The sequence below is a fragment of the Bactrocera neohumeralis genome, chromosome 3, assembly GCF_024586455.1.
Source record: "Bactrocera neohumeralis isolate Rockhampton chromosome 3, APGP_CSIRO_Bneo_wtdbg2-racon-allhic-juicebox.fasta_v2, whole genome shotgun sequence".
Classification (NCBI taxonomy): domain Eukaryota; kingdom Metazoa; phylum Arthropoda; class Insecta; order Diptera; family Tephritidae; genus Bactrocera; species Bactrocera neohumeralis.
This window is the reverse complement of record NC_065920.1, coordinates 29,200,018-29,216,866: the sequence shown is the minus strand read 5'-3', so window position 1 is coordinate 29,216,866 and position 16,849 is coordinate 29,200,018. Positions and strand designations below refer to the sequence as shown.

The following is a 16,849-nucleotide window of genomic DNA, read 5'->3' as shown; positions in this document are numbered from 1 at the left end:
GCTAAGTCAATAGTTAATTTTCACTTGAATAGATGCGCATAAGTATTTAGAATTGTTTATTTATTTACTTATACAGAAAAAGTACCCTTATTCAACGCCCGTTATACGTGTGGTGCAAGGCCATGAACCAGTAGAATTCATACGTCTATTTCCGAACTGGCAGCAAGACGCTACTGAGTCAATAATGGCCATCAAACCGGTCTCGACCATATTCAAGCGCTTCGATGCACTTACGCTTAGCCAACGTCCAAAGATGGCGGCAGACACACAACTGATTGATGACGGTACCGGTGAGAGGAAGATCTATCATGTAACCAAAGATCAAATTATGGAGAAATCACAATCGAAGACAGTTATATTTATAACAAATCATTGTTATGTCGTTGAATATACGGTAATGGTGAGTGTTTTAACTGCAGTCGCACAACTCGAATTCGAATTAAGGTATTTTTCATCATTCAGCTACCGACAACAAATCTCGCTGATGCACAAAATGTGGGCGTCAGCACTATTATCTATCAATGGAATGGCTCAGAAGCCAATGCTGATGACATTGCTAACTGTGAACGCTTCGCTTTGAGCACTTTCGAGAAACTCCATAAGAAAGCTATGTTTGTACAGATGTGTGAGTATGATGAGACTCCGCATTTTCTGCAGATTTTCGATGGAAAGCTAATTATACTACAGAGTGAGCGAACCTTGTTGTCGCATCACAACAACAACGTTAACTATATTAGCAACGAGTTGTCGTTAATGAATAGGGACTATTTTGTGTTGCGTGTCTACGGCGATACGAGTTACAATGCAAAAGCTACCGAAGTGTACCCTTTGAACACGATGAGCGGTAAAGAGTGTTATGTGGTGAAGACAAGTCACATTTGGGTATGGTGCGGTCAGAGTTCGACGGGCGATGCACGTGAAATGGCAAAGAACATTGGTAGTCTCCTGGGCGAATGTTCCTTAGTGGTGGAGGGCAAGGAGCCGAAGGAGTTTTGGCGTTCACTTACCACGTACATGTCACAGCCGCTGATCAATGGTAGCATTAGTTCGGGTAGCAGTAACGGTAGTAGCACATCGCCATTGAATGGTTCTTTTGTGTACAACAACAATAATAATAATGTTACAAAGTTGCGTCTGCAGCCACAACTCTTTTTGGCTTGGTTGCAGCGTGGTAAATTCTTCATGAGAGAAGTCATTGGCTACGAACAAAGTGATCTCTCACCCGAATCGATATATGTGCTTGACACAGGTCTGCTTTCGTATATTTGGCTAGGCAGACAGGCGTCTACATATGAGAAGGACAAGTATATGAAAATAGCTCAGCTCTACCTTGAATCGGTGCCCATAGCACGTCGACCAACGACAGCGGTAGCTGTAATTCGTCAAGATGACGAACCTAATACTTTTAAAGGTCTGTTCGAGAATTGGGATCATAACCTTTGGAATGTAAGTGAATTTTTTATTTAAGATTTGGTTGAGAAGTTTCCATGGTGGTTTAATATTGCACTCCTTGTAGAACTATGTGAGCTATGAACTCAAGCGACAGGCTTTTATGAAACAAGGAAATATGCCAAATACCAATAATACAATTACGAATGGTATAAACGGCAATGGAATCATACCATCTGTGTTGAAAAATCATCTGAAGGATTTCGACCTCCATCACAAATATCCAATAGTCACGCTACAACAGGAAACCGATCTATTGCCGCCAGAGGTGAATCCACTTAAACGTGAGGTAAATATTAACGCAAGAAATAACGGTTTCTTGTTACCCCTAAAACCAATCGATGTTGTTGAAGTTGTTTCAGTCTATTTGTGATAGCTAGTATTGTCGTGGTGAAGTGTTATCCGTTTTTGGGGGTTAGTTTTCTTGATTTCTTGAAAGACAGCTGGTAGGCAACAATTTGCTTGGAAGTGATTCGTGCGCGAGCAACTTTTGTTGGATTTGGCTCAACTAAAAACACCAATACAGTTAACTGCTGTTTACTTTCGGGCTCATACGCCTAAATCCACGATCCCTCACCTGTCACGATGTCATAGACGAAGCATATTTTTTTTCAACATTTCTCTCGACCAATCGACAAGAGTCTTTTTTTGAGCGATCGATAAATTGTGTGGGATCATAGACTTTTTCGAAGCACCGTTGTCATATTTTTTCTCTCCCGATAGGTTACTTGACGATCTTGCAAAATCAGTTTACGCACAGCATCAAAGTTTCCGGGTTTGGGGGACTTGAACTGATCCTCGATTGAATTCACCATACCATCGATAGATAGTGGTCCTTGATAGACCTTCAACTCGAAAATTGAATTAAGTTCAACTATATACTCTTGACGAATTAATCCACGATTTAATTCCATTTTTTGCTCGAGAAGAATATTTTAAGTTACTGTAAACAACACAAATAACGCTCGTATGCTGAGTATGCATACTCTCAAAAATGTCAATCTTTACAATAAAATTGTGAGTTTCCAGATTGCAACACTGGTGTTGCCAAATCCCGAAATATAAAAGGCAACCTATGTAACTCCAAGTGCGCCATACACGAAATTGGCAAGCAGTGCGTGTCTGAAATTAGTATAGTCGGTGAATTGTTCAATATAGTCAACCTAATAAAGGATTGACATCTTGATGCCCCTAGGAGGCGGCGCAGCTTCGAACAGACGACTCCAAAGATAAGTTTTGCGGAAACATTCCAACAGAACCTGTTTGGAGAGGTATGCGTTATGTTCCTTAAGCGAAGATTCTTCCGGAGTGTAGTATTTGGAAATTCTGAAGATTCTTTGTCCGCTTTCACTTCATCCAGGGACCATATCGGTGTTGCTTAGTTTATGACCGACCGGCCGATTGCATGGTATGTTGCCAACAACGTTTATTTGTCTTTTCCCAGTGCTGCCCTCTTGCGACTTGAGGATTTTGTTTCGGCTCTACCACTTAAGCAATAATCGTGCCGTATGCGGAGAGGAGCTTAGACGATCGGGTATAACGCCTAAAAACATAGGGTGGACGGAAATTTGTACTGTGGATGTAGTTGGGAAGAGTGTTAGGCTCATTAACTTTACCTAGTCTTTATATTTACTTCATCACGTAAAGGGAAATAACTTATATAGCTAAGGACAATATATTTTTGCAACCATTTTCAGTTAGTTATTAATATTTAATTAAAACAGGCGTTTATTATATTATTTATATTTTTATTTTTTATATAAATAAAAAATCTTGCTGAATACATTTCTCCCAAAAATATAATATACATAATACTTTGCCTTTATTTTAGGTTCATTTAACACATGATGACTTCGTCTCGCTTTTCAACATGTCTTTCTGGGAATTCGATGAGCTACCCGTTTGGAAGAAACAAGAATTGAAGAAAAAATATAAACTATTTTAGGCAATCCGAGTGTAGTCACTTATCCGAATCTACTCAAAAACCATTTGAGTTGTTGTTATAATCGATGAGAAATATGTACCCTACAATAGTATTGAATGAAGAAAACATAAAAAAATAAGTTTTCATACGCATAACTTACCTTACGTTTCTAATTAATTTTAAATGTCTATATATTTACAAATTGAATTTTTGTAGTACTGAAAAATTACATACATACTTATATAAACCTATGTAAATGTAAATACGTTTTTATGGAATAAATTTGTCGCTTGAAATACTATATGTAACTATGGTTTGTGTTAACAAATTTTTAAGATTTATAGATACGGAATTGAGCTTCTTTCTTCTTGATTGGCGTAGACTTCGCTTAACCGGTTATAGCCAAGTTAACAAAAGCGGACTAGTCGTTTCTTGCTTTCGCTATATGGAGCCAAAAAAAGATACCAACTGCAGCCAGGTCCTTCTACACCTGGTCTTTCCATTGAAATGGAAGTCCTCCTTTTAAAAATACGGGCACTGAATTGAAAACCTTCAAAGCTGGAGTGTTCTCTTTCATCCGGACAACATGACCTAACCAGCCCAGCTGTTTCCTCTTCTCGTACAGCTCATCGACTGCGGCACTCGCCGTTGCCAATGCGATCAAAGACCAAACTCAAGAAGTCCCTCATCATTCCCGTCCTGCTAGTCAAGGCGGATATTGTTGTTGGTGTTGATGATGGTTTCAAGATGTTTGTTTGATGACAGGAGATATTTTTGCTTGTCCTCGTTCACAACCAGACCCATTTGCAGATCAAGCAGAACTAGCGGTTCGGTTGTTGAGGCCAATGATATCAATATCATCGACGTTCGCCAGCAGCTGTACATTGTTAATGAAGATTGTACCTTCTCTATTTAGATCTGCTGCTCGTATTATTTTCTCCAGCAATAGATTAAAGAAGTCACCCGACAGGGAGCATCCTTGTCTGAAACCTCGCTTGGTATCGAAAGGCTGGAAGAGAACCCTTCCGTTCCTGACGGAGCTTTTGGTGTTGCTCAACGTCAGCTTACAAAGCCCGAAGAGAGGAGTTCATTATACTCTTTAACTGGGGCCTTATGCCTCACTATGTAGATGTTTGATAGAAGACATCAAGTGGTATTCTGTCGTAATCCGGAGCACAGTACTCTGACAGGACTGGAGCTTACTCGTCTTCGTTTCACTGCATCCAGGCGACCATATTGGTGCGGCGTAGTTAACTACCGACCGGCTCTGTACTTGGCGATAATCGCAGTCGTATGAGGAGTGAAGAAGCATAGACTATTAAAAGTTACACCTAATATCTTAGGATTATTGACAGTCGGAGTCTTGACGTCATCAACTGAAATATTAAGGTCTGCACTCCTTCGTCCAGTTTGTATATATGGTCGCTGTGGATTTGGTGGGGGGGAGTGTTAAGTTGCGTGCAGAGAGGATGCGAGAAAGGTCGGAGAGATAGCCGTTTACCTTTGAACACATGTCATCGATTCCATTGCCGGATGTCAATATCGTGCAATCATCAGCGTACGAGGTTATGGAAGTTAAAAAATAGCGGAGGGAGGACACCACCCTGCTGAACTCTTGTTTAATTCTTCTCAATTTAGAATCTTCTCGAAACAGTACAAACGACCGCTCAAATAGTTCATGATCCATCTCTTCAGTCCTGGATGGAGCGTAGTTCTTTCGATGTCCTGTAGTAGCGTAGTGTGACTGACTGTGTTAAAGGCTTTTGGTTGGGTGGTTATTGGTTAAGGCCAGGAACCATCTGGGCGTTTATGACGCTAAGTGCTGTAGGTACTGTACACTCGGGTGGTGAGTGAAGGTCAGGACTAGCAAGGCCTCAAGTGTCTTCCCTACTAGGAAGAGGAGAGTTATCGAACGTTAGGGCTCCCCTCTATTGGCGACTTTCCCAGGTTTCAGTAGTGGGACCACTCTTCCGACTTTCCACACATCGAGTATTTACCTACTCCCGTCAAGCCTAGATGCTTTAGAATTAGCATGTTGATTTCATCAGGGCCAATGGATCTGGACGTTTTCGCCTTATTGAGGACACTCTGAACCTCCTCATCGGTTAAAGTAAAGGATGGACATCATCCTTACATCTAACACATCGCTTGTTTTTGTCTACCGAAGGGTGTAGTGTAAATTTCCGTCTAAAATAGCTCGCGCACTTCTTCGGGTCCGAAGAGGCACGGCTATTGAATTGAATTTCAACTCGGTCACCATGTCTCTTCGGATTACACAAAGCCTTGACAGTAGTAAAAAGCTTACTCATACCGGCGGAGAGAGTGCAGTACTTCAAGTGCTATATTCATTTCATCCACTTGTGTTGGTTTATCATTTGCCAAACCCTCAAATTGAGATAAAATAGCTGCGTCTGCAGAGAAATTAGGGTGGAGTTCAAATTCTTCCAGCCGAGATGACGTTCGCCGGCGATTACGTCCGTAGGAATGGGTAACGAAATAAAGTCGGGGGGTTTCTCGATCGAGATTTTCAATATTTGCAAATAATCAATGTGACGAGTTGAGTTTATTTAGCCTTGTCCATCCGTGTTTTTATACGCTGTGATACGAACTGAACGATCAAAATCGAATTCTTGTATGGAAAACTTTTTTATTTGACAAGATATCTTCATGAAATTTGGCACGAAAAGCTGTCCAAAACAAAGCTATTACTATATTACTATATTTTACATTTATAAAATTTGTTTGTTTATGATGGGTATTCTAACTTCCACACAACCGAAGTTAATGTTTTTCTTCTTTTAAATATACATACATACATATTTTTTGTAAAGTTGCTGATTTTGTGCACTGAAACGTCAACTTCATTCAAAAACCACAAATAAGTCAGTGCGCATAATTTCATTGGGTACTGAAGTTATCAATCACATCCCTTTATTTTTAAAGTTTTAAACAAAAACATTGTATTATTCAATTATTCATAATTAAAAATTAATACAATAATATTTAACAAGAACTTTTGTATTGCGTTTTAAAGAATTAAAACTGCAATTTACTTATATATATGTATGTACATGGCTAGTTCAGGTTAAAATTTCAGCATCCGCTGCCGTTGTTACGTCGACCGTCTCTACTTCATCTGAGTCCGGTTCATCGTCAGAGCCTAGGTATTGAAATAAAGGAAATTGAAATATAAATTTTACGCCAGAAAAATGTTAATGTTCTTTTAATACTTGGAAAAAATAAACCTATTATGAATTCAAAGAGGCCGCCTAACAGATCAAAAAACATGTCTAATATATTAAATAGAAGTAAATTTTATGCGTTGGTCAGCTTTAAGCACTGGATAACTAACTATTACTAAGTGATCATGTGTCGCAGAATAAGTTTACGTTTCAGTGATATACATTCAATGAGCCATGTAATTATTTTATTCTAATAACCGTAATTATTCGGATGAGTCGTCACAGAGCATATGAACTTACAAATATTCACAATTATTTACGATTACATTTGATTTGAAACTGAATGATTATACACAAAAATATATGTATCTACACCATCTTTTTGAAATATAAAAAAAAAGTTTAGGATTCCTCGGAATCGTCATCATCGTCACCACCACCTTAAAAAAAACAATGAAAATTATAAATTCTGTTATCTTGCAAAAGGTACAGCTCACCGAAAGAAAACAATCCCGATATAAAATCGAATATAATTTGCAAAAAATCAAAAAACATTGCTACCAATCATTGCAGATTACCAATCTAAACTAAATCATAGCATCAGTTTTGATGAAACAAGTACCCTACTGCAAATAGTTGGTCTATTATTTTTAATGATCTTGCAACTTTTAAATGGAAGTAATTTAATATATACAGAGAAAAATAATCATTATGCCGCAAATACAATTTTATTTTTGGTGGAGGAGTTGGTTTTTAACTCTTGTAGAACCCCCAAAAGTGATCTAGTGACCGATGCCCATAGCATACTAAAATTATGGAGGGAACATTTCTCTAACCTGCTGAATGGCAGTGAAAGTACAACGCCAGGAGAAGGCGAAGCCGATTCCCCAATCGATGACGATGGAACAGACGTTCCATTGTTCGACCATGAAGAAGTTCGAATAGCAATTACCTGTCGGAAGAACAACAAAGCAGCGGGGGCCGATGGTTTGCCGGCCGAGCTATTCAGCCACGGCGGCGAAGAACTGATAAAGAGCATGCATCAGCTTCTTTGTAAAATATGGTCGGACGAAAGTACGCCCAACGATTGGAATTTAAGTGTGCTCTGTCCACAACAAGGGAGACCCCACAATTTTCGCCAACTACCGTGGGATAAGCCTCCTCAACATCGCGTATAAGCTTCTATCGAGCGTATTGTGTGAAAGATTAAAGCCCACCGTCAACAAACTGATTGGACCTTATCAGTGTGGCTTTAGACCTGGCAAATCAACAACCGACCAGATATTCACCATCCGCCAAATTTTGAAAAATACCCGTGAAAGGAGAATCGACTCACACCACCTCTTCGTCGATTTCAAAGCTGCTTTCGACAGCACGAAAAGAAGCTGCCTTTATGCCGCGATGTCTGAATTTGGTATCCCCGCAAAACTAATACGGCTGTGTAAACTGACGTTGAGCAACACCAAAAGCTCCGTCAGGATCGGGAAGGACCTCTCCTCTGATATTGATATCATCGGCCTCAACACCCACGCCGATAGTTCTGCTTTCTCAAGACTGGACAAGAAAGCAAAGCAAATGGGTCTGGCAGTGAGCGAGGGCAAGACGATATATCTCCTGTCATCAAACAAACGGTCGTCGCACTCGCGACTTGGCTTTCACGTCGCTGTTGACAGTCTAACTTCGAAGTTGTAGATAATTTCGTCTAACTTGGAACCAATGTAAACACCACCAACAATGTCAGCCTGGAAATCCAACGCAGGATAACTCTTGCCAATAGGTGGTAATTCGGACTGAGAAGGCAATTAAAAAGTAAAGTCCTCTCTCGACGAACAAAAATCGCATTCGATGGAACGATGAGCTGAATGAGATATACGACGCCATTGACAAAGTTCAGCGAATTAAAAGACAGCGGCTTTGCTGGCTAGGTCATGTTGTCAGAATGAACGAAAACAGCTCTGGAAGTACGCACTACCTGCCGGAGAAGCAGAGGAAGAGGAAGACCTCTACTCCGTTGTAAGGACCAGGTGGAAAAGGACCTGGCTTTGGAATATCCAATTGGCGCCACGTAGCAAAAAGAAAAAACGACGATGTCTACGCCAATAAAGAAGAGGTTGGTTTTTAAAACTTTCGAACTTTTTTTGTCTTAGATTAAAGCATACTTCAGAAATATTGTGTCAAATTTTCAAATCGATTAAATCACAATTGACAAATTATGGCTTCATTTAAACGCGTTCAAAGCTTTTTTACGACAACTCTTCTTTTTAAAGTCGGTGAACCTCATCACGTCAAACCTACTACACCGATCGTTTTGAAATTTAGACCAGTAATTTACGCTGTAGTTTTTTTAATTTGTTTATATTTTTTATTTTACAATAAAAAATTAACCTATTGTTTCTGCAAAATATTGCGTTTTTTCCTTCAAAGTGTTCCCCCCCTACCTGAGCAAACCGATTATCGAGGACCGAGTTATGAGCATCGTCGTGGTCAAGGACTATCAACTCGGCACTTTACTTCAAATTAATTCAGGAATATTTTTCAACGTTACAAGGACAACAACAAGAGCATTGCAATGCAACTTTTTTCCAAAACGGTCCCGAGTGATTGATGTCACTGTCGTATTTATTAATATTTCTCCATGAAAATTTAACACAACATTTTTAAAATGACATATTTTAATGTACCATTGGTTAAAAAAAATACAGTTTTATAAAAAACAAATCATAAAAATGGGTATTTCTACACGAATTAACCCTAGCCCCTTTAACCAAACAAAATTTAAATGAAATATAAATCTTTACTTCATTCCATTACTCACTATATGGAAAAATCATATCAGTTATAAAACTAAAAACTATACGCAGAAATTCACAATCTTCCATTTTATTTTTTATACTAAATTTAAAACGAAGCTGCTGCCGGATTTATAGTCTCACTTCAACTGCTAAAGTATTTGCAGCGATTCGGTAATTTAATTGAATGTTCAGAACTTAAACATTTAAATTAAATTCTGTAATTTAATAAATTATGTGAATAAGCTTTTTAATGAAAAAAAAAATAATATTTCACTAAAATGGAAAAATGAGGTCATGGCTAATTTACGCAATTTATATTAGCAAATTTTAAAATTTTATATATATCAAAATATACATACCTGCTAAATATCATAGCCATACATTGGACCTTCCATGTAGGCTCTATGTTGATCGGGTGAATTCCGTCGTATACGCCGACCGATTGGTTCCAGGTCTGCGTAGCATTTTGGAAATACACGTTCAACCGCCTCAATAGCTTCAAGTTTTGTTACATTACGCACCGCCAACACAGATTGTAGAGCCTTTGTTTTTACACAGTTCTAAATTCATAAAGCCTGTGTTATAGATCGTTATTATAAATGAATACTCAACAAACCTGGTGCGCCTGTTTTATGTCAAATATTGAAGCATCACCTTGCATCATAGCGCTGAGAAAGGAGCAATGCGCCAAATTAGCCGCCCTAATTTCAGTGCATGCTAAGTGGTCGATATTTCGAAAGTCCAACTCATTATTGCAATAATCGAACATATGTATCATTTCATGTGTAAGTACACCTTGAACCATGCCTTCATTGCGAGCCATGTTTTGGCACACAACTATTTGATTCATGACAGGATCATAACCACCAGTTACGGTGGTATCACAAACTTCACAAGATATATGGCGTCGAAGATCGATTGGACAGCCGGAACTTCGAAGGGCTCCCATCATAAGTTTGACCAAGGGGCTGTTTTTTACACACCAGTACACGTTGCGTTCACATTTTACCTTGTCAATATTTTCACGGCCCTCCATACCCAAAAGTATCTTCGACCACTTTGGTTTATATGTTTCACCCTTTCTTTCTGGATACAAATCATAACCCCATTCTTTTGTTTGGGAGCCATTTGAATTGCCATTTTCATTTGTTTGCTCAGCGTTACCCATTGGTTCTTTAGCAGCATCCACCAAAGGTTCCTTTTCTGCTTTGGCTTCAACTTTTGCAAATAGCCCCATAGCTAAATAAACCGGTAAAAAAACTTGAAGACCCTATTAGAAGTTAAATAACAATACGAAAAGAACACTGTGCGACTAACAGCTGATCTAAAGGGATGCCAAGTCAAATAAATAGACAAAATTTTAGTTCAAGAAACAAAATAGTAGTAGAATAGGATAATTTCCTACTACGTAATGCGATACATATAGATTTTTTTTTGATAAAAGTACAAACGTTTTCACCTTGACTTGGTAGACAAAATTTTACAATTTTATATACTGTTAATTCAGTTCCAAACGAAGCTCTATACGGTGACCATCACTTATCTTTGGAAATTCATAAAAAACAATCCATAGTTTTATTATTATCCTAATGCTTGATCGAAGCCGGAAATACCAAACAGTAAATAAATAAAAAAATCGATCAAACTCTAGTTTTTCATGTTTTCAAAAAGCTGTATAGATTACATTGAAATCAATCGAGAAGTTTTTGATTTACAGTGATCACCACTGTTTGGACGCACACTATTTAGAAAATCAACCTCACATATTCGGAGAATATTTATAAGACCATACACTTAGAAAATGCAAATAATCGAGTTTTTGGAATTTCTTACCAACCTTATCCCATGCCGCAAATTTTAAGCTGCGGTCAGGGAAGATTGCACAAATAATTGAGTTTCTATATACAACCTTCAAGTAGGTTTAATATACACTGCTGGCAACCATATTTTTTTAAGTTTGGCAGCATTGTTTTGCTTTCATATTTTAATTCTTAGCGCAAAATTTAATTTACCTGCAACCGCCATTTTCATTACTTCGTAAAATTTTAATAAAGGAAAATAATTTCTGTTTAATAAAAATTTAATTTCAAATTTGTAAATATTAGTATAAACACTTTTAATCGTAATGTCTCAATTTAATTTTTTGAACGAACTGACCAGTGCAATGACATTGGACGGGGAAATTACACGGGGACCAGCACCTCGCTGGCAAAAAAAATTGGAAGCTTCTGCAATGGCTAACAGCCTTAACGGCAGTATAAATGCGTCACGTTCCGTACTGTCTATGTCTTACAATACCAGTTTTTCTGGTGTAAATCCACCCGCAAGAACCCCAAGGAAAGTTAGTGGAGATATAAAGTGCAAGAAAACACCTACACCAAGTAAAGGTACAAAGACGCCAAGTGGTGGTGATCGTTTCATTCCAAACCGTGGAACTAGCAACTTCGAACTTGGACATTATTTGGTAAGTTAAACATGTATTTTTTTTTTATTAAGAAGATAAAATTATTTTTATTTATATGTTCAAATATAGATAAAACAAGAGCAGGACAAATCGGAAAACGATGATAATGACAACAGCAATAATGCTAATAAAAAGACTCCTTCGAAGGTTGAGCGTCAAAAGCTTATATCGGATTCATTGCAAGTTGGTGATACGAAAAGCACTCGAATTTTATGTTATCAAAATAAAGCACCTGCGGCTCCAGAATCTCATCAAAATCCGTTGAAAGTGGTTTATTCAATAAATACACCTTTATCGACTAAGAGCGGCTCTCGTTTTATACCAACCACATCGGATCGCATTCTAGATGCACCTGACATAATAAATGATTATTATTTAAATTTAATGGATTGGAGTGCTGACAATATTGTGACAGTAGCTTTGGGTAATGCAGTTTATTTATGGAACGCCGTAACGGGAAATATAGATCAATTAGTGGAGTATGAGGAAGGAGATCATGCCTGCGCCCTCTCTTGGATACAAGACGGACAAATATTAGCAATTGGTAATAATACTGGTGTAGTAGAATTGTGGGACTGCAATAAAAGTAAACGTCTTCGTGTCATGGATGGGCACTCGGCTCGAGTAGGCACATTGGCTTGGAATTCATTCCTTGTATCATCGGGCAGTCGGGATGGTTCCATCATACATCACGACGTACGGGCGCGTGAGCATAAAGTAGCTAACCTAAATGGACACACACAGGAAGTGTGTGGTCTGAAATGGTCAACTGATTTTAAACATCTTGCTAGTGGTGGCAATGATAATTTGGTTAATGTATGGGCAGCAGTAAGTGGTGGTACAGGTAGTGGTACCGAGCCTTTGCACGTACTCAACGAACATCAAGCAGCGGTACGAGCATTAGCCTGGTGCCCCTGGCAGCCAAACCTCTTAGCTAGTGGTGGTGGTACCGCGGATCGTTGTATAAAATTCTGGAATGTAAACAATGGTTCTTTAGTTAATTCGGTCGATACTAAATCTCAAGTATGTGCACTTTTATGGTCTCGAAATTACAAGGAGTTGATTTCGGCGCACGGTTTCGCACACAATCAGCTGACGATTTGGAAGTATCCATCAATGATAAAACAAGCGGAATTAAGTGGGCACACTTCGAGAGTTTTGCAAATGGCCATGTCACCTGACGGGAGTACAGTAATAAGCGCAGGTGCAGATGAAACATTGCGTTTGTGGAATTGTTTTGCCCCAGATCCACATACCGCGAAAAAAGCGAGTAAGGCAGCAAGCAAAGCTAAGCAAAGCGTTTTTCGTCAAAGCATTCGATAAATCAAGAGTACCGATTTTTAGTTAAAGACAATTTATACATTTCAAAATATGTTGACTTTTATGACAAAATTAGCTTAAGTATTTGGAAATGCTTTGAAAGTGATGAGTGGATATATTTTAACAAGAGTGCTTATGTACGACACATTTTATAAGTATTTGTATTTAAATATGTAAGTTCAGTTTTCATTATGTATTTCTTAGCGTGTTCATTTGTATTTCCATGAAATTCTATTTATCTTTATAAGTTAAATTGCTAGTAATATTTTATTGATCTTGACTGAATATAATGTATAGATGACATCAGCATCAATTTTATGACTTGTATTTTTTATATTCACCCACATTTGTAATACTTGCTTTTAAATAAAGGACAATAAAAATTATGCTAAACTATTTTCATTTACCGTTGTCGAAAGAAGTCTGGATTTTATCGTCGACTCGGATTTTATACAGTCAAGGACTCCCAGGATCACCCGTGATTAACACGAATTCTACAATTGAAGTGGTACAAAAGCACTGGTGGAGTGTAATTGGCTTTCCGGGAAATCTTCGGACTGCGAGTCAAGATTATCAGGTAGATGTTTATTACATATTATTATTATATATTCGCGTAGGATGCAATGCGTACTTGCCCGATAGCAGCACTTGAAGTCATGCTGAAACTCACACCGCTTTACCTAGTAATCAATCAAGCCAAACATACATTGCTTCAAAGGACAGCAGAAAGGATTAAATACCAGTGGCTCTTCTCCCAAGGGACAGAATGACGTTAACTTCGCTAGGAAGTTTAAAGATAAAGCAACACTGATCATTATAAACTCAAGAAACACTTATTTAACATGGACCGAGCCTCTTCTGAAAACTACCGGTTCTACGACATAGAGCCTGAAATCCCGAATACCTCCTGATAGACTACACAGTAGTCTGAAGACGCAGGATTACGGTCCTTGGATTCATGTAGTATATTGGAATTCATCAATGTGCAGTGGCTATGTAAGTCGTTGTGACTTAGAGGAGGGCACAATAGACCTTAAGTCCCAGTACAAACCTTATTTATTATCTACCTGGACTAAAGTCCCCTCACTATATAGGCTCCTTTCTAACCATCCAGGGCTTCTACACAATCATGCCATCTTTGCATACTTGTTGAACAAGTCAGAGATTGACTCAACGGAGACTGAGTTAAATTTATAATATGTTTATGTATTAGCTGTCTACAAGTAGCCAGTGGCATACGAATTCTCTCTTTTCCGGAGTTTATTTGTAGGATGATGCTTCACAGTTCTCTTGCCACCCTATCAATTTCCCGTTAGTACAAACCTGTTTAGTGTCGCATATCTTCTGCATATATCTAGAAAATCATCTAAATCAAAATAAATAAATTTAAAGGAACGTAGAGTTTTATATCGTTGTTGTTGTTGTTGTTTTAACGGTTATCTAGTCCCCGTTAGGATGGTAAGGATTATCTAAGTTGTCGTCGACGTCATCTAGCGGGAGGCCCAGGAAACGTGCAGTTTCGACGAGGTCGAACCAAAGGGAAAAGGGTTTCAGATGAGTAGGGTTGGCGCGGCATGCAAAGAGGTGGCCAGTGTCATGCGGAAACTCACTGCACGCAGGACATATGTTGGATATGTCAATTCCCACAACAGCCGATTCTACGCACCGGAATTGACCCGGATTTTTCCTGCCAAGGGCAGTTTTTTCGGCGATCTAAGCCCGTTTGGATCGGTGAGTATTTATTTATGTTTGTCCATATAATCGTCCTTATTGCCGTTGTCGTTTTAGAATGAAATAAGAATGGCTATTTGGTATTTTTGTTGGCGTTATTGAGACTTTTTGAAAATAAATATGGTAACGCCATGGTAAGAGTCGTTTATTGTCATTGTAGTAACATAATTGAGAGCGAGATAGAAACGGACGCGATTATTTGGAGTGAATATATTATATAAACAAGAAAAAACGGTACCTTCGGTTGCATCGAAGCCCTAGGCCCTTCACAGATACAAAAAATTCCTTACGAGAACTTGATGCGGACTGTACAGTTTGTATAGCTGATGTATGCTACATTAATCCGAACAATTTTTTCGGAGATTACATTATTGCCTTAAACAATAACCCATGCTGAATTTCGTGAAGATATCTCGTCAAATGAGAGGTATTTCTATGCACGCGCTTGACTCTGATCGTTCAGTTTGTATGACAGTGATGTGCTACAGAGGTTCCAACACCTAAAAGTATGCCTAAGGCTTTGTTTATTTACACCCAAGCGATTTCCTATTTGTTTAATATAAAGTTCTATCAGCACCTGAAAGTACTTCCTAGGCTTTGATCCTATGAAATTTTCGCTTTTCCTTACTTGACAGCGACTTAAGAAATATTACGGAACGATTCTGAGGGGAACCATGATCGCAACAACCATGAATAATGCAGTTACATAGCCGATTATAATTCGGTAGTGGTAGTGTCAACACTGTCTTAGAAAACAACAAATTAAAACATATATGTATATATGTATATATTTTACGTCACACATATATGTACATATATATCAATTTTATCCTGATTTTATCCGTCTTATCAGATGTTGTCAACGTCCATGCCTCTGCACCATATAGTACGACGGGGATGATGATTGACTTGTATAGTTCGGTCTTTGCTCGCCGAGAATGGACTTCACTTCTCAATTGCCTACTCAGTCCGAAGTAGCAGGTGTTGACAAGAGTCGTCGAATGCGACGACTGTTTGTTTGATGTCAGAAGATATTTCGTCTTTTCCTCGCTCACTACCTGACCCATTTGCTTCGTTTCTTTGTCCAACCTGGAGCAAAAAGAACTAACGACGCGGTTATGACCAACGATATCAATATCCTCGACGTACGTCAGCAGCTGTACACTCTTATAGAAGATTGTACGCTCGATAGAACCTTATGTGTGATGTTGAGGAAGCTTATCCCGCGGTAGTTGGCGCAGATTGTGGGGTTTCCATTTTTGTGGATTAGGGAGAGCGCACTTAAATTCCAATTTCAGGGCATGCTTTCGTCCGACCATATTCTACAAAGAAGCTGATGCATGTTCTTTATCAGTTAGTGGTTATCAGAATTTTCAAAAAATATGTGCTTTTGCAGTTTCTCTAGGTATATCTTAGAAATATCTCTGAAATTTTGAAGTAAGTCCGCCAAATATTTTTCCAAAATTAGCAAAGGAGAACGTTTGTGAAAAATTTCAAATGTTTTTCTCAAAACTATGGTTTTTGAACTGGTAACCACTGTAGCCGAAACCGCTTGGTAGACTTAAATGAGATTCAAAAACAAAACAACATTAAAGCCTAGTGCCTGATCGCTGGATTTTTTATTTAAATTTCTTTGTAAACAATTAACTTTTAATTTTTTCCTTAAAATCTGGAATAAAATTCCTGAGGCCGCAATTTTGTTAATTTAAAAAAGCTTCGATCAGGCACTAGTTTATCTTTTAAAAGGTTTAGTGATGGTCACAGCTTCGATTGCAGCAGGATCAACACAAACAGCCATTACTTTTAAAACTATTTTTTTTTTTTCATATCTGTCGATCGATACCTTATTAAATGATGCTATGTTTTTACTTTTGTAAAATAAAATAATTTACAGGCAAAAAATTATTTAAAACTGTAATTTTCTTGTCTTTGAGCGAAAAAATTGTATACCCTGCACTAAACCATCCAATTTTAAATAAAACAATCA

At 38.2% G+C, this 16,849-nt stretch overlaps 3 protein-coding genes across 6 annotated transcripts in view; 2 read left to right on the top strand and 1 right to left on the bottom strand.

The window, feature by feature from the left end:
* LOC126752903 (villin-like protein quail) overlaps window positions 1–3,674 on the top strand; it is a 35,272-nt gene extending 31,598 nt beyond the window's left edge. For both annotated transcript variants that reach the window (XM_050463938.1, XM_050463939.1), the window contains 4 exons: window positions 77–400; window positions 463–1,446; window positions 1,517–1,738; window positions 3,281–3,674. In XM_050463938.1, the coding sequence (XP_050319895.1) occupies window positions 77–400; window positions 463–1,446; window positions 1,517–1,738; window positions 3,281–3,394 (1,644 nt within the window). In that variant the 3' untranslated portion in view covers window positions 3,395–3,674. The remainder of the gene's footprint in view (window positions 1–76; window positions 401–462; window positions 1,447–1,516; window positions 1,739–3,280) is intronic.
* LOC126752910 (mitochondrial inner membrane protease ATP23 homolog) lies at window positions 3,386–10,661 on the bottom strand. Of its 3 annotated transcripts, none has more exons than XM_050463948.1 (3): window positions 9,964–10,661; window positions 9,707–9,907; window positions 3,386–3,474 (listed from the first exon to the last, which is right to left on the bottom strand). In XM_050463948.1, the coding sequence occupies exons 1-2, from the start codon at window positions 10,582–10,584 to the stop codon at window positions 9,710–9,712; spliced, it is 819 nt and encodes a 272-aa protein (XP_050319905.1). In that variant the 5' UTR covers window positions 10,585–10,661; the 3' UTR covers window positions 3,386–3,474; window positions 9,707–9,709. The 3 variants fall into 3 exon arrangements, 2 of the variants coding, with proteins under 2 accessions (XP_050319905.1, XP_050319904.1); XM_050463947.1 differs by lacking the exon at window positions 3,386–3,474 and adding an exon at window positions 6,270–6,533 and having other exon boundaries at window positions 9,964–10,660; XR_007666053.1 differs by lacking the exons at window positions 3,386–3,474; window positions 9,707–9,907; window positions 9,964–10,661 and adding exons at window positions 6,270–6,533; window positions 6,604–6,849.
* A 774-nt stretch (window positions 10,662–11,435) lies between these two features.
* Window positions 11,436–13,517, top strand: LOC126752907 (cell division cycle protein 20 homolog). The gene is made up of 2 exons (XM_050463944.1): window positions 11,436–11,811; window positions 11,881–13,517. Exons 1-2 carry the CDS (start codon window positions 11,473–11,475, stop codon window positions 13,132–13,134), a joined length of 1,593 nt encoding a protein of 530 aa, XP_050319901.1. The 5' UTR covers window positions 11,436–11,472; the 3' UTR covers window positions 13,135–13,517.
* Window positions 13,518–16,849: the final 3,332 nt, after the last annotated feature.